At 39.3% G+C, this 17,315-nt stretch overlaps 2 protein-coding genes and 2 long non-coding RNA genes across 7 annotated transcripts; 3 read left to right on the top strand and 1 right to left on the bottom strand.

Annotated features, from left to right (window-relative positions):
* The first annotated feature begins 1,727 nt into the window (after window positions 1–1,727).
* LOC124198695 lies at window positions 1,728–6,223 on the top strand. Of its 2 annotated transcripts, XM_046594679.1 has the most exons (8): window positions 1,728–1,871; window positions 2,323–2,450; window positions 2,520–2,740; window positions 2,821–3,416; window positions 3,476–4,456; window positions 4,540–4,938; window positions 5,000–5,612; window positions 5,941–6,223. In XM_046594679.1, exons 1-8 carry the CDS (start codon window positions 1,737–1,739, stop codon window positions 5,970–5,972), a joined length of 3,105 nt encoding a protein of 1,034 aa, XP_046450635.1. In that variant the 5' UTR covers window positions 1,728–1,736; the 3' UTR covers window positions 5,973–6,223. The 2 variants fall into 2 exon arrangements, with proteins under 2 accessions (XP_046450635.1, XP_046450634.1); XM_046594678.1 differs by having other exon boundaries at window positions 5,000–6,223.
* A 1,934-nt stretch (window positions 6,224–8,157) lies between these two features.
* On the top strand, window positions 8,158–9,565 carry LOC124198694. Of its 2 annotated transcripts, none has more exons than XR_006876668.1 (6): window positions 8,158–8,296; window positions 8,383–8,511; window positions 8,578–8,869; window positions 8,928–9,210; window positions 9,278–9,400; window positions 9,499–9,565. It is a non-coding gene; the product is annotated as an uncharacterized LOC124198694 (long non-coding RNA). The 2 variants fall into 2 exon arrangements; XR_006876669.1 differs by having other exon boundaries at window positions 8,161–8,296; window positions 8,578–8,695.
* Window positions 9,566–10,478: 913 nt separating this feature from the next.
* Window positions 10,479–11,992, top strand: LOC124198420 (mucin-12-like). Its single transcript, XM_046594251.1, has 3 exons — window positions 10,479–10,596; window positions 10,702–11,028; window positions 11,136–11,992. Exons 1-3 carry the CDS (start codon window positions 10,479–10,481, stop codon window positions 11,726–11,728), a joined length of 1,038 nt encoding a protein of 345 aa, XP_046450207.1. The 3' UTR covers window positions 11,729–11,992.
* A 1,582-nt stretch (window positions 11,993–13,574) lies between these two features.
* On the bottom strand, window positions 13,575–14,677 carry LOC124198693. 2 transcript variants are annotated; one of them, XR_006876667.1, is made up of 6 exons: window positions 14,550–14,677; window positions 14,354–14,488; window positions 14,171–14,274; window positions 13,987–14,090; window positions 13,824–13,924; window positions 13,575–13,758 (listed from the first exon to the last, which is right to left on the bottom strand). It is a non-coding gene; the product is annotated as an uncharacterized LOC124198693 (long non-coding RNA). The 2 variants fall into 2 exon arrangements; XR_006876666.1 differs by lacking the exon at window positions 13,575–13,758 and having other exon boundaries at window positions 13,870–13,924; window positions 14,171–14,297; window positions 14,550–14,592.
* Between the last annotated feature and the right edge of the window lie 2,638 nt (window positions 14,678–17,315).

Genomic DNA, 17,315 nt, shown 5'->3' with positions numbered 1-17,315 from the left:
GTTTTGTAGCCTTTTAAGTATACAAGGTACTAAAAGAGACTATTTCCTTGGAAAGAAGATCAACAATTTAATTCAATTTTTTATTAGGAGCTGACAGTGGGGGTGGGTTTTATTCAGCTGGTATAGTCGCACAAGTGAATAATTGATTTGACTTATAATTCAGCATGTATCCGAGAGTGGAGCATCGCCTTTTCTATTGTAAGCCAGGTCGAGTTGTTTTTAGTCAAACACTGGCCTCTCGTCTAGGCCATCTGTTCATACTCGAACGGATTAATAATTCAATATTTCACGTTGAAATAACATCGATAAATAAATAGACCGTGAACTCTTTGATGCCAAGTTCTCGGAAAAAACCTTACGACGCTCGCATCTTGAATAAAACTCTTTCGATTCCGGCGAACTGGAAGAGAGATCGACGCGAAGAAGGAAAACGAATTAGACTTTTAAATTTGTTATTGGATTACAATCTGAATGTAGACTTTACTAGCTATATAGGTATACTCTGTCGTCGGTATCAAAAGTACTTTGAACCCCTGTGCGTGACAACAGCCTCGGCGCAAAACTTTTATCATACGACTAGCCTCTCGTTCGTGATGGATAGATTTTCCAGCAGTCCCGCTCTCTCACCGTGAACTGGGCGGAGAGATGAACAAGTGCAACTCTTTAAGTTGCTGACATGACGGTACTACACGCACACGAATAGCCAAACCGTATGGAACTTTTTCTCAATGCTCCGATAGTCTTTTATCTTCATTCGTCGGTCGGCTGCTTGCTGCTAGGCTCTTATGATAAAAGGTTTAACCTTTTTAACCATAAATAGCAAAGTTATACAAGGTCTTTTTTGTGTGTGTGATTGCCTGTCTCCCCCTGTGAATGATGAATAGAATAATCAACGTAATTAGATAATCGCGACGTACCGAGTCGAACATTTGAATGCGACGGTGGAAGTTGCCAACTTGATTAGACCAATTTCGATGTAGAGAACATAGTTTAGACCAATGTAAAAGGCCTTAATAGTATTGAACATTATTTTTTTGAATTAGGTATCCTAGAATTTTCCGGGCAAGCCAGCAGCAGGCTAATAAAATCAACGAATTCAAACTGGGGAAAGTTAACTGAAAACTTTTTATCTGTGTTTCCCTTTGTCCTTTGATGGCTCCTGAGCAGAGTTCAACTTGTAAAGGGTTCACTTCGTCTCTTGAATTTATTAGCTAGCTACGAGACGAACAAGAGTTTCTTTCTCAACGTATATATGAAGGCTATTGGTTCAACTTTGTTTAACAGCGCGTAACGCAATTCATTGGCTTGTATACGCATGATTGATATTCACCCAGTGATTACACGATTGCGTGATGACCAACCATAGAAACCTTTACAAAACTGTAAATAGAACTTGAAGCAATTCTCTGTTGAAAATCAATAAAATACCCAGAATCCGTCTTACTGCTGCCATTGTCTCGCTCTATATTGTGTCGATCTATTCGTTGTATGAATTTGCATTTCAGGATCTCCCGCAATTTAGCTAAAATTTAGCTATTGCTTTTTGCTGCATACTTACTTGCTACGCTGTATGAATACAATCCTATGTTGGACTTTTGGCAGCGAAAATCTAGGATGATTAACTAGAAATTGTTTAAAAATAAAATGTAGATGGAAGATGGCCTTTGAACGAAAAAATAATTTTTATGAAAGTCAAATAAAAAGTTGCTGTTTATCAAAAATGTGTAAAATGTCGGATGTCAAGGGTTTGCAGAATGTCGTCTGTTATTAACGAAACCGAATTTCACAACTCTGAGCCGTTCAAAATGCTTGAAGTAATAAATGCTACGATATCTCAAGAAGAAAGTGATTCCAAGTCAGACTTTTATCAGGTAAATGTGAAATTTTAACTCAAAATTGTCGTGTTGCTGCTATATATTCCTTACTTTTTTCAAATTAAGTAAAGTGGACATTGTGCCATAAGTGTTTCATCTTTGATGGTCCAACATGCAGCTGTTTTATTCCACTTGTAAACTACAATTGAATCAAATCGTTACTATAGCTCTTGGAACTTTTTTAATTGTGTTAATTGCATTTACTTAGTTTGTGGGTCAAATTTTCAAAAATATTTCGACTCATGATTCATCAACATGTGTCTGGATTCAACTAAGAACCAAGTACTTGGTTGTTAATATTCACACACATAAACATTTTCGGTAATTAAGTGAGGCTATTTTCAAGCTGTATGAAAATGTTTAAGGGTTCGGTTTAGCTGTTTTGCTCATTATTTTTTTATTTGAAAATAGCTTGATCCCTGTTGTGTTGATTTGAATAATTTTGCAGGTTCTGAAAGCCTGCCTTGACTCTCCCAACAGCACATACAAGGATAAAGTGTATGCACTTAGTAAAGCCTGGGATACCTTCTCAGCATGTAGCATCCAGTATTCCGAAGTGATTCCTTTCTTATACAAGTAAAAAATGCTAATGTATGAGTCCTGTCACTCCTGTGCTTTATTCATTATTTTTGTACTATTTGTCAGTGATACTATTATGATTGTTTTACAATTTGAATGGGGTAAACTGAGAAAATCATGCAAAAGCCATCTTAACACCAGCCTTCAAAATGCTGCGTCCAATCTCATTTCTTCGAACACACATGCCTTCCATCTGTGTCTTCGTTCACTACGCATTGTCAATAATCCTTGGAATTACCCGATTGTGACAAAAATTACAAATGATACACCAATCAGTGAATCTGAAGGTAATTAGGACTTGTGCAATGGCAGTTTTATTTGGACGAGAAAAGATGTTGTAATTATTGTTCATTTATTTCTCCCTTAGGGTGTGATTTCTTCCTAACAGAAATGCCAATTTTGATGAACGCTCGCCTGGACAGAATATGCTGGGATGACAAGTGTAAAGACCTTGCACTAAAACTAGTTGCCTTCTACAGAAAATGTTTTCAAGATTCAAAGAATATCCTGGAGCCTCATTGCTCAGTGGTGTGCCGACAAATGTGGTTAGATTTACACGTGGCCCTACTCTACATTTGTGATGAAAAAGTGGATGAGATTGTCAACATGTTAGAAAAACATTTTTCGGAAGGGTTGGATATAGTAAAGCGTCTTGTCGGCAGGACATCGCAAAGTCACGCTCCAAGCAAGAGAAATAGTGGAATCAACCGAATTTGGCGCGAGCATGGGATGGAGACGGCCGAGTTTACTAGTCAGTGGTTACTTAGCACTGCATTTATCAGATGTCCTCCACCAAAGTGCCTAGCATCACTAGTCATTCAGCATGTAAATCTACAAAAGAAGCTCGGCAAATCTAGCCTAGACATAATCAAGAGTCTGCATGCTTTACTGGACAAAGATCAATTGAAGAAGCTGATGACTTCGGCTCACATGTATGTCTTCTGCGCAACCCTTTTCGATAAGGTAACTGATGATGGTTTCAAATTCTAGTGTGCGTTATCTAATTCATTTTTTTTTTCAAGTTTGGGGATGATTTCAAGTCGTTTTGTATAGAATTCTACGTCAAAGCCGTGATTGTTGATCTCAACTACCTTGAAAAGCAAAAATGGGATCCAAAAACAGGTGGAGTGAAGAGTGCTGAAATCGGTTTAGCTGCTGTGTTCTCCAAATTGGCTGAGCTGGTGCGCGTCGACATCAGAATCTGCAAAGAAATGGCATTGGCAGCTTTCTCACTTCACCCTACTCAGGAACGTTTCGACAAGTTGGTAGAACTAGCAGCAGCCGATCAAGCCGTAAAAGGAAAATCGCCATCTCCCATTAGCAACGGTCCTTGTCCGTTGATTACCAAGGATGTCAAAGTACCCAATGGAATGGATGAGATTGAGCTTGAAAGTACAAGTACTCAAGAGGAAGATAATAAGTCGCCCTACACCAACTTGGCTGCAGCCACTTTGGGTCTTTCGGAAGGAATTATCCAAGAACTTGGCGTTATCGTGGATGGCGTACGATGGGAAGTGCTAACTTGGAATATTGGATGGAAGCAGTTAGAGCCTCTTTGTCGACGTTACATGAACGATAAGGAAACTATGCGTTCTGTCACCAATGAACTTAATTTCCTCAAAATCGATTACAGCCAGTTTAAAGATATGCCAAGGCCGGAACGCGATGTTTACTGGGGAATTGAAAAAGGTTATGAAAACTGTTTAGAACCAGCAGTGGCAGTTCCCAAGAGAAAAAGTCCTAGTTTGAAAACTGATCCAAGGCGAAGTAAATCGAAGAAATCATCTTCGAGGAAAAAGGGTTCTCGAAATTCTCCGTCGGATGTGCGCTCTAAACGCAGTGAAGAGCTGAAAAGGAAGACTTGGATGAGACGGACTACCCTATCACTCAAATCGTCATCAGAATCGGATAAAAGCATTGAATTGAACAATTCCAAGACGAATTCTGAAGTTGTCCCTTGTTGTGATGGTGTCAAACGGTCCGCGAGGATTCAAGCCAGCAAGGTCCGTTTAAACAACTTTCTATGTTATTCATTTAGTATTCTTAAATTCGTAATGCTGTAAAAATCTTTTTGTTTTCTCTATAGCGAACCAGCACTGAAGTTACTCGTGATTCAGCTGCTTTGATAAAAAGATTGCGGGAAATCCGACTTGATTTTGGCATGACCAGCAAGTGGCAATATCTTTCTCCAAAGTCACCGGCTACCAAAACTCAGCAGTCTCGCAAAGTGTCGTCATATCGTCTAGTCGCTAATCATTTTGCGCCCATGCTCAGTACCCTCAATATGCAGCCCAAGGTCGTTCTGACGAGAACAACTATCAACTCGACAACACATATCATCCAGGAACCAAGCAGTAGAAGCAAAATGTCCACAGAAGCATCCGGATATTGCCACCCCTGGATTCCAATAGAAAATATTAAGAAAGAGTACCTGGGAGTCGAAAAAATGAAACGAAAAAGTGTCACAGGTGTCACTGAACCCCAGGTATTTTTGAGTTTTGGTGTACTTTTGGGGGTTTTGCTTAATATGAAATATTTTGTTACAGGCCAGCCTGATTCCTGTTGTGCAGTTACACAAACGACGCAGAAGTGTTAAATTACGTAATGACAATGAAAGCAGTAACGTCTGTGAGAAGGAAACGCTAGTCGAAGATAATAAATTGTCATCATTTTTCACCACTGATGGTCTTCAGAAGCGTGTGGAAAGTGATGCGGGACCATCTGTAGACCATCTGAATTGTCTTGGAAAAATTTTCTCCTCAACTCCATTACCTCGCATCCGCCATGTTTCCCATCATTCAGAAAGTGGCGATAGCAGTGCTGTGTTGGAACCGGATTTAGCTTTTGCAACTTCCAGTGCGTCTGGCATTGGAAAAAGATCTAGAATCCATGAATCAGTAGCTTGTGCGGATAGTGTGCTCCTCATTGAACCATCGTCGCACGTTCCAAATGTAGACGACATCCAAGAAAGATCAACGGCTCAGTCGCAGCTGAATGCAGAACCCAATGGATCGACGACAACTTCACTGAGGAGTAGTAAGCGGGTCAGAGGAGTACCCAAGTCGTCCAATCCAGGAGGCGGTGATGGAATGGCTGCATCCAATATTTCAGTTTCAAGCATCTCATCACTTTCATCGGATACCAACTCTCCCTATCGAGGTGCGTTAAATGTAACTGATAATTTATCATTGACGTTTGAGTAGATTATTATTACTCGCATGCAAACTGGTATCAAAAATTGAAATGAGGAAAATAACAAGGGTTCCTCACCTATTAAAACTTTTACTAGAATATTTGAAAAAGTTAAAGTAAATCATACCATCACATATCAACCTTAAACGCACTACGATAGTTAAAGAAACGATTACTGAAAGATTAATGTGTATCAAGCTATTGCATACCTCCTAATATTGTAATTGAGTGGTACTGGTACATGACTATAATCACTAGCTGCTATATTTCAATGTTTAAATTCCATTATTCTTAGTCTCTTATACTGATGTGTGTGACCAGAGCTGACAAAGGGTTGTATTGCCCATCTTTGAAAAATTTGCACTTCTTGGTCTTCTTCATAGTTGTCATTCATCTACATAACTACATAAGAGCGTAAGAGTATAGAGTATCTGTAAGAGGTGAAGAAACTAATCAAGTAGATTTGTGAAGAGATGCAGAAAGTTAGTGTTTATCTTAATTTATCTTATAAGTCATGGTTTATAATTGACTCATCAGACACATGTTTATGAAAGAAAATACACTTAAACAAATATTTAGTAAAGAATTGTTCTATTCGTCCCACACCTCCACCATTACACTTACACTTAAGTTAACCCGTTGGCTGCCACACCATACATCACCAGTAGTTGTGCAAATAAATTGTTGCCATCAGAGTTTTTCCCATTTATGGTATGTAGCTGGAGAGTGAGACAGATGGGGTTGGGGACTACAGTTTCTTTTATTATTTTTTAAGCGTACAAATAACGGTCATGCGTTGACAGATGAATAACAAATTTGAAACTTTTGTTGGGGGATTTTCTTCGTAACTTATGATTCAGCGACTCGTTCCAATAATGCATGACCATCAAGATGGCCTTCGCAGAAAAGGAGGTATTATCCGTATTACCAGTATTATATTACCATCTACCACATCATACCATTTTGTTCAATTAACCTTTTAAGTGACAACGATAACTTTCTTGTGTTGTTGGTGTACGGGAGTCCCTAATTTGCGCGAAGCGCGCACTCTAATTTGCGCGAAAAACCTGCGCGCCCATCACAAAACACCCCTAACCTAACATAACCTAACCTACCCTAACCTAAAATTATTTTTATTTGGGCGCGCACGTTTTTTTTTTTTTCGTTGGAGTTCTACTGTCGCATACAAAGAAATGTTTCAAAATTGGGGTTCTACCGACATCATTACTAGATGTCGCTAGTGTCGCCCTTGTTGTTGTTGCTTTGTGAAACGAGGCGAAATGGGCAAAACAAATTGTTGCTAATTAATACTTATATTCCTGTGATTTCATATACTAAATTGAACTTCGTAACTTATGTAGGTTTATCTTGGCATAGTTTATTCCTTATTTGTATACTGTACCAACTTATTTCTCCAAAAATCTAGATGCATACTGTCAGTCATTCCAACAAGTTGACTTAGCGCTCAGTCACTTTCCATCGGATTAGACCCTCATGTTGTCAAAAGCCTAAAACTCATGTTTGAAGCAAGCCCACACATAGAGGAATACAAATGTGCCAATATAAGGTATTTCCCCATTACTACTACCAGACCATTACAATTCAGATTTTCATATAACATAGGGGTATTCTTGCTTATGAATCATAGGATCTTTTCTGAATCTCGTTTCTGAATTTTGGTGGTGTACCTGCAACAGCATTTTTGTTGTTTTGGCTGTTTTAACTTCGGTTTAGAAGGCAACCCAGCTAAGAGTTAGGTAAAGATTTATTTTGTATAGGTAAATTTGGAAATAACGTAGATAATTTCCTTGTCCAATTGCTGTTTAGAAAATCAGTGACATGAAGAGTGTCAAGTGAATAACCTGCAATGTGTATGTACATGTACCAGATCTGTAAATGAGTACAGATGTATAATAGGAAACAATTTTATTTTTTAAATCCATATAGTCAATAATCATTTCATTCTTTCCAACAGACGTGCAAACACGAATTTTATGAATTTCGTTTTGGGGTCAATGGAGTTGGCGCTGGTTGCCGTTACTGGCCTTTTTCGACGTCTTGATATCAGTTTGGAATAATAGCTCTGGAGTCTGGACTCTAGGGAATTCTCACTCATACTCGAGGTAACTTTGCAGTCAACATATGTGAGGAGTTTTCAATTCGTTACAATTTTTGCATGTCTTCGTTGTGTTTTTTTGCATCGCTTGGAGGTCACAAGAAACATTTCGTAAAACTGGCATGCGGTGGTGTAGAGGTTGGGTGAGAATTACACGTGTTTCATCATTATCAAGCAGGTACCATAGCCGCAAGGGTAAGCTATTTGGTATTCATTTTGATATTTGTTTTTGTAGACCCATCCCCAGCAACGTCACCTGCAGAAGGAAAGGCTAGTTTGCATTTCAATCGAAGGTCATGGAGAACATAACGTAAAACGTGTCATGCAGTGGTGTAGAGGTTGGGTGAGAACGGGAAGTTTTGCATTATTATCAAAAAGGTAGAATAACCGCAAGGCTTAAGAGGAGGGGTGAGAAAAAGTCGTATAAAAGGCGAGAGAAAAGTCGATAGGGATCAGTCGAGCGAGTATCTCCGACACGGTAACAGCTGCATTCCACTATCTGCCACAAGCTGCATTCATCAGTTCTCAATCATTGGTAAATATTCTGTCGAATTATTCTGTGTTACATGGAGTTTAAATATGCCAGTTATTGAATAGCTAAATTATTTATTGTCTGTCTAGTCGTAAAAAAGGAGAAAAAAAGATGATAGAAATCAGTCGAGTGAGAATCTCCGACACGGTAATTGCTGTCTGTAGTCACTATTCGTTACCAACTGCATTCTTCGTGGTATTATCAGTTCGTAATCATGGGTAAATATTCTGTTTATTTACACGGAGTTTTTGTACCAATCCTTTTTTTATTTGATAATTTACCAGTCACAATCGGAAAAATTTGATGTTCACGCTTGGAGGTCACAAGAAACATTTCGTAAAACTGGCATGCGGTGGTGTAGAGGTTAGGTGAGAACCGGACGTTTTGCATCATTATCAAAAGGTACAATAGCCACAAGGCTTGAGAGGTGGATCAGGGTGAGAAAAGTCGTATAAAAGGAGAGAGCAAAGGTTATAGAAATCAGTCGAGTGAGTATCTCCGACACGGCAACAGCAACTGCAGTGCACAATATGTCAGCAACTGCCTTCTTGGTCGCTTTACTGTTCTCAATCATCTGTTTGTTAACATGCCAGTTTTTATTGAATGCAAATGTTTAAATTTATTAATTGTCTAGTAAACTATGTCGTCGTGCTGATGTTGGGGAATGTATCGGCTCGTTCAACCACTGGTGTACTGATGTCTTCTGGGTATGGCGGGTATGAAACCGCGACGCCGCACGTTACTACACCGAGGCCCCTAAGTACTACACTACCAAGTCTCCAGATTATTACACCACTACTTCGCTGCCCCGAACTACTACACCGAATCCCCGAAATATTATTCTTCCCCAAGCTACGCCATCAAAGGGTCGAGTACTACATCGAGGACCCTGATTACTACACCACTACATATCATGGGTAAATATTCTGTTACATGGAATTTAAATATGCCAACTATTGAATATCCAAATCATTTATTGTCTAGTCGTATAACAGGAGAGAAGGCGATAGATACAGTCAAATGGTTATCACCGACATGGCAACAACTGTAGTGCAGTAGTGGTCACCAACTGCATTCTTCATCGTACAACCAGTTTTGCAATCATGGGTAAATTTTTTTTTTCCTGAGGTGTGAATTCGTGTTTTCTATTTTTCAACATGGCAGTTATTTTTGCATATTAATTTTTCAATTTAAATATTGTTTAGTAACTATTTTGTCGTGCTGCTGTTGGGTGTCGTTTCGTTGATGGCTGAGTCGACCACTGGTGTACTAATGTCTCCTGGGTATGGCGGATACCAAAGCACGACGCCGCCGTCTTACTATGCAACAACAACAAATGACACGACCAGTTACTACACCGAGGCCCCCAAGGAACCGGAGTATTACACAACTACAAATGCCGCGCCAGCTTATTACACCGAGGCTCCCAAGTACTACTCTGCTCCCAGCTACTACACCGAGGTTCCAGCTTATTACACCACTAAAACAGTTGAATACTACACCGAAGTAATCATGGGTAAATATTATGATTTTATTCTATTGAAATATGAATCAACTCTACTTTAATTTTTAAATATATTAGTTATTATTGCATTTGAATGTTCTAATTTATTTTTTTGTCTGGTAAACAATGGCCTGCTGCTGTTAGGTGCTGAATCGTTGATGGCTGGATTGACCACTGGTGTGCCGATGTCTCCTGGATATGGCGGTTATCAAACCACAACGCCGGCGTCTGACTGCACGACAACAACATACGCAACGACCAGTTACTACACCGCCAAGTGTCCAGATTATTACATTATGCTCTCTCGAACTACTTACGCCAAATCCCCGAAGTATTATTCTTCCTCGTGCTACACTACTAGAGGGTCGAGCACTCCGCCGAGGTTCCCAAATAATACGCCACCAAGGCACAGGAGTACTGCACAACTGCATATCATGGGTAAATATACTGTTACATGGAATTTCAATGTGCCAACTATTGAATATTCAAATTATTTATTGTCTAGACTAGTCGTATAAAAGGAGATAAAAGGCGAAAGAAATAAGCAGTCGTGTGATGTTCGTGTCGACTCAAGTACTTCACCACTAAAGCTCCAGAGTGTTACACCACAACTGATGTTGCCCCGAGCTACTACACCAAAGCTTTGAGTAGTATACTGAGGCCCCTAATTACTGCACCACCATGGCAGTACTACACCACTACAATCAGTCGAGTGGTCATCTCCGATATGGCAACAACTGCAGTGCAGTAGTCGTCACCAACTGCATTCTTCGTCGTCCCAACTGTTTTGCAATTACGGGTAAATAATTTTTTTCTTGAGATGTGAATCAGCTCTACATTTATTCTATATTTTTAAATGCCAGTTATTATTGCATATTAATGTTTCAATTGAATTATTGTTTAGTAAACTATTTTGTCGTGCTGCTGTTGGGTGTCGTTTCGTTGATGAGCGAGTCGACCACTGGTGTACTAATGTCTCCTGGGTATGGCGGATACCAAAGCACGACGCCGCCGTCTTACTATGCAACAACAACATACGACACGACCAGTTACTACACTGAGGTCCCCAAGTACTACACCACCAAGGAACCGGAGTATTACACAACTACAAATGCCGCGCCAGCTTATTACACCGAGGCTCCCAAGTACTACTCTGCTCCCAGCTACTACACCGAGGTTTCAGCTTATTACACCACTGAAACAGTTGAATACTACACCGAAGTAATCATGGGTAAATATTATGATCTTTGTTTCATTGAGATGTGAATCAAATCTACTTTAATATTTTATTATGTAAGTTATTATTGCATATGAATGTTCTAATTTTTTTTTGTCTAGTAAACAATGGCCTGCTGCTGTTAGGTGTTGAATCGTTGATGGCTGGATTGACCACTGGTGTGTCGATGTCTCCTGGATATGGCGGTTATCAAACCACAACGCCGGCGTCTGACTGCACGACAACAACAACATACGCAACGACCAGTTACTACACTGAGGCCTCCAAGTACTACACCACCAATATTCCAGATTGTATACAAAAACATAAGCTGTCCCGAGTTACTACACAGAAGCCCCGAAGTATTATTCTTCCCCGAGTTCCACCACCAAGTCATCGGAGTATTACACAACTTCGTATGCAGCGCCAGCTTACTACACCGAGGTTCTCAAGAACTACTCTGCTCTCAGCTACTCCACCGAGGCTCCAGCTTATCACACCACTAACGGTCGAAAACTTCACAGAAGTGCCAAAGTACTACTCTGCCCCGAGCTACACAACCCTAACTGAGGCGGCCAAGTATTACGTAGCCCTAACTTTCTACACAACTGCTGCCCCTTCGTATTACGCTGAACCAAAATACTACACTGAAGACCCAGTTTGCTACACCACAACCTACGCTACACTCTGCTACTACACCGAAGCTCTGAAGTAGTACACTACGAAGGAACCTGAGTTTTATGCCACTACATACGATGTTCCGACCTGCTACACCGAAGTTTTAAGTATTACTCTGCTCCGAGTTATTACACCACTAAGGGATCTGAATGTTACACCACGACCGACGGTTCTCCAGATAACTACAAGGAGGCTTCTAAACTAGATCTGAAATTGTTTTTCATGTGATTTCACTGAGAATTGTTGTTGATGTTGAATGAGAAATAAATTTGTATGCGGGTAAACATCTTGTAAAACTTTTCTTAAATCCTTCAAGCCTTTTGCCATTGCGAAGTGTTCTCATTGTTTTAGATCTTTCCTAATTAACTTATGTCTGAAAACTCTGCTAAACAACATTCTGAAGTGGACGAATTTCATTATCAGGTCAAGTTACGAGAGAAACGTACTACGTTCTTTAAATTTTCATAAATGTTTACTGAAAGCAAGTCTTGAGATAAATGATGTAATATATATTACAAGACACAATGAACAAATACTTAAAAAGGAATTGCTATTTTGTCCCACCTCCACCCACAATTCCACCACATTTTACAATCACATACATACATACACTTAAGTTAACCCGTTGGCTGCCACGCCATACAACCCGTAGGTTGCTCTCTACTAATCTACGCGCCACGTCTGAAGGATCCATGACCAAGTGGGACTTGCCATTGCTGACAAGTCCGTGCTGACAAGGGGGGTGGGGGGACTGAGGTGCATTGCCTTATAACAGGCTTGCCTTGCGGCAAATTTTGGGCTTGGCGACTCTCCGACCCCGCGGCTTGTAAACCACGAGACCGAACAGCGCGGCCCGTGCAGGGGAGCTAGGGGAGAACAAAGGCGTGGCAGCCGACGGGTTAACTAACACTAACACAAATATATTACCAACAACAAATGATGATCCGCGCTGACATTTTGGAGATACCGGCGAAGTTTTGGTGTCCATCTTCTCGACGTTTCCTCTGCATTACCTGAATAAAGAGAAAACAATTCTGATTAAGTGACATGCCAATAAAAGTTACATAATACAGATGGAAACAATAATCAGGTTTTTAAGCTCAAACATTTAAAGATACACTTTTTTTAACTTAAAATCAAGCTTGCAATATTGAGAACTGTAAACAGAACAAAGCTCACTTGCTAGTTACAAAAAAAAATTCCGGAAGTAGACCGGAAGTAACCACAGCGCCTCAACCATTGAGCTGTCGTCAAATTAAACCACATATTCGTGATCTCCATAAAATTTGGGGTCGATTAGGTGTGATTTAAACGAAATCCAAAATTTGGCCAAAATCGAGAATTTTCCTGAACTATAGTTCAGGAAAATTTTCGAAACCGGAAGTACGAAAACGTAAAAAAGATAACATGAACTTTACCACAAATTTTACGAGGATCACGAATATGTGGTTCTTTTGCTCCTCGAATGCATATTTACTTAACTACTGACTGAAATGAGCAAACCGGAAGTAGAAAAAAAACCACATTTTTAAGAATCTAACAAGTGAGCTTTGTTGGAGGAATAGATATCGTCAGTTTCCACTAAAAAATTTCCACACAACAGCTGCCGATAAATGTTTAAAGAGATTTCAAAGTAACTGAAACTGACTGTTTTGACAGCTGCAAATTTTTGAAAAGCCATCTAGCGTTAGAAAAAAGAATCTAAGTATCTCCATCTAAGTAACACACTAACACTTCTTTTACGCACACGAAGGGCCTGATTTTGGAATTACTACACAGACAGAGTTTTACGCAAATAGATAACTAGAAGATAATCTACGAAAATAAGTCATTGTCCGGTACCTGGCCGTTATCCCGTGGTGAGTGATTGCAGGTGTGTCACAGCAACTGAAGTGATCCAGCCTCGCCAGTGAAGCAAGAAAAGTTGTTTTTCAGCATAAGAAGCACTGAAGCAGTGAAGCTGGATGATCGTACGTCGAGAAGATTAGGATGTAGCCGAACGTAGGTGGAAGTCCTTCTTCCGTCATGGAGAATGATCAGCATTGGCTTAAGGATCTCTTACGTGCTCTGTAAAAATAAAATGTATTACATTAATGAAAATATAACAGTTAATAAAGCATATCAATCTTTACCTTTTCTAAGAAGCACACTGCAATTTTCATGATGAAAAAACCGTAAAAATGGAAATCACAGAAACCAACAGCATTACTCCACATGTTGAGATTTCCTGATGCTAATTAAGAAAGTGTCATGAAGTGTTGCAGTAGCTTGGTGATAGGTGGTATTGATGCTTACCTTTATCATACGGGTGATGAATTTAGTAAGGCATCAAGCAGAACTGGAACATGTATGCATACACACATCATTATTCACATCACACTCTTCATGTCACTGAAACTCTAAGTAGCAATGGGACAAGGAAATTTTCTATGTTATTTACAAATTTACACAAATTTACCTAAGAGAAATAAAACTCTACCTATCTCTTAGCTGGGTTATCTTTTAGACAGAAGTAGAAACAGCTATAACAGTAAACATAATGTTGCAGGTTACACCACCAAAATTGCGAGATTCAGAAAAGTCCTATGGTTCATGAAAAAGAATACCTATGTTATAAGAAAATCAGAATTGTAATGGTCTGGTAGTAGTAATGGGAAAATACCTTTACTCTGGAGATGTGTATTCCATATGTGAGATTCAAACATTAGTTTTAGTCTTTTGATAGCATGATGGGCCTAATGGATGGAAATTGACTGAGCGTTAAGTCAGCTTGTATGGAATGACTGACAGTATGCATCTAAAATTTGAAGAAATAATTTGATACAGTATAAAAATAAGGAAACTATGTCAAGATAAACCTGTATAAGTTACGAAGTTCAATTTGGTAAATGAAATCACAGGAATATAAGTATTAAATGGCTACAATTTGTTTCGCCTTTTTCGCCTCGTTTCACGATTAAACAACAACAAAGGCGACACTAGCCACATCTAGTTACCTACTTACGAATTAGGATTTCAAAACGCATTACTAGATGTCGCTAGTGTCGCCTTTGTTGTTGTTACATCGAGAAACGAGGCGAAAAAGGCGAAACAAATTGTAGCTAATTAATACTTATATTCCTGTGATTTCATATACCAAATTGAAGTTCGTAACTTATGTAGGTTTATCTTGACATAGTTTCATTATTTTTATACTGTACCAACTTATTTCTCCAAATTCAGATGCATACTGTCAGTCATTCCAGCAAGTTGACTTAGCGCTGAGTCAATTTCCATCCATTAGATCCTCATGCAGTCAAAAGCCTAAAACTCATGTTTGAAGCACACATATAGTGGAATACCGAAATAAGGTATTTTCCAATTACTGCTACCAGACCATTACAATTCAGATTTTCATGTAACATAGGTATTCTTGAATCATAGGATCTTTTCTGAATCTCGCAATTTTGGTGGCGTACCCTGCAACAGCATGTTTGTTGTTATGGCTGTTTTTACTTCTGTTTAGAAGGCAGCCCAGCTAAGAGATAGGTACAGTTTTATTTCTCATAGGTAAATTTGTGTAAATTGTAAATAACATAGAGAATTTCCTTGTCCCGTTTCCACTTAGAGTTTCAGTGACATGAAGAGTGTGAAGTGAACCACCTATCACCATGCTACTGCAATACTTCATGACACTTTCTTGAGCATCAGGAAATTTATCTCAACATGTGGAGCAATGCTGTTGGTTGCAGTGAATTCCATTTTCACGGTTTTTTCATCATGAACAATCAGTGTGCTTCTTAAAATAGGTAAAGATTGATATGCTTTATTGACAGTTAAATTTTTATTAATGAAAAACAATTTATATTACAGAAGCACGCAGTTTCTTTATGGAATCGTGTGGTCCTGTCACGGAGATTCTTGTGCTGAATGCTGACCTTTGTCCATGACGGAAGAGGGACTCCATCAACGTTCTTCTCCATCCTTATCTTCGTGACGCACGCTCATCAAGTTTCACTGCTTCTAAACACAATTGGTTTTACTTCACTGGCGACTTGGCGAGTTTCTGGATCACTTTAACAGTGATCGCTTCCGTCCGCTGTTACACACCTGCAGTCACTCACCACGGGATTATGCCCAGGTACCCAACAATTGACTTATTTTCTTAGATTATCTACTAGTTATCTATTTGCGTAAAACTCTGTCTGTGTAGTAATTCCAAAATCAGGCCCTTCGTGTGCGTAAAAGAAGTGTTAGTGTGTTACTTAGATGGAGATACTTAGATTCTTTTTTCTAACGCTAGATGGCTTTTCAAAAATTTGCAGCTGTCAAAACAGTCAGTTTCAGTTACTTTGAAATCTCTTTAAACATTTATCGGCAGCTGTTGTGTGGAAATTTTTTAGTGGAAACTGACGATATCTATTCCTCCAACAAAGCTCACTTGTTAGATTCTTAAAAATGTGGTTTTTTTTCTACTTCCGGTTTGCTCATTTCAGTCAGTAGTTAAGTAAATATGCATTCGAGGAGCAAAAGAACCACATATTCGTGATCCTCGTAAAATTTGTGGTAAAGTTCATGTTATCTTTTTTACGTTTTCGTACTTCCGGTTTCGAAAATTTTCCTGAACTATAGTTCAGGAAAATTCTCGATTTTGGCCAAATTTTGGATTTCGTTTAAATCACACCTAATCGACCCCAAATTTTATGGAGATCACGAATATGTGGTTTAATTTGACGACAGCTCAATGGTTGAGGCGCTGTGGTTACTTCCGGTCTACTTCTGGAATTTTTTTTTGTAACTAGCAAGTGAGCTTTGTTCTGTTTACAGTTCTCAATATTGCAAGCTTGATTTTAAGTTAAAAAAAGTGTATCTTTAAATGTTTGAGCTTAAAAACCTGATTATTGTTTCCATCTGTATTATGTAACTTTTATTGGCATGTCACTTAATCAGAATTGTTTTCTCTTTATTCAGGTAATGCAGAGGAAACGTCGAGAAGATGGACACCAAAACTTCGCCGGTATCTCCAAAATGTCAGCGCGGATCATCATTTGTTGTTGGTAATATATTTGTGTTAGTGTTAGTTAACCCGTCGGCTGCCACGCCTTTGTTCTCCCCTAGCTCCCCTGCACGGGCCGCGCTGTTCGGTCTCGTGGTTTACAAGCCGCGGGGTCGGAGAGTCGCCAAGCCCAAAATTTGCCGCAAGGCAAGCCTGTTATAAGGCAATGCACCTCAGTCCCCCCACCCCCCTTGTCAGCACGGACTTGTCAGCAATGGCAAGTCCCACTTGGTCATGGATCCTTCAGACGTGGCGCGTAGATTAGTAGAGAGCAACCTACGGGTTGTATGGCGTGGCAGCCAACGGGTTAACTTAAGTGTATGTATGTATGTGATTGTAAAATGTGGTGGAATTGTGGGTGGAGGTGGGACAAAATAGCAATTCCTTTTTAAGTATTTGTTCATTGTGTCTTGTAATATATATTACATTATTTATCTCAAGACTTGCTTTCAGTAAACATTTATGAAAATTTAAAGAACGTAGTACGTTTCTCTCGTAACTTGACCTGATAATGAAATTCGTCCACTTCAGAATGTTGTTTAGCAGAGTTTTCAGACATAAGTTAATTAGGAAAGATCTAAAACAATGA

The sequence above is a fragment of the Daphnia pulex genome, chromosome 7 (assembly GCF_021134715.1).
Source record: "Daphnia pulex isolate KAP4 chromosome 7, ASM2113471v1".
NCBI lineage: Eukaryota > Metazoa > Arthropoda > Branchiopoda > Diplostraca > Daphniidae > Daphnia > Daphnia pulex.
This window is presented reverse-complemented; position numbering and strand designations above follow the sequence as displayed.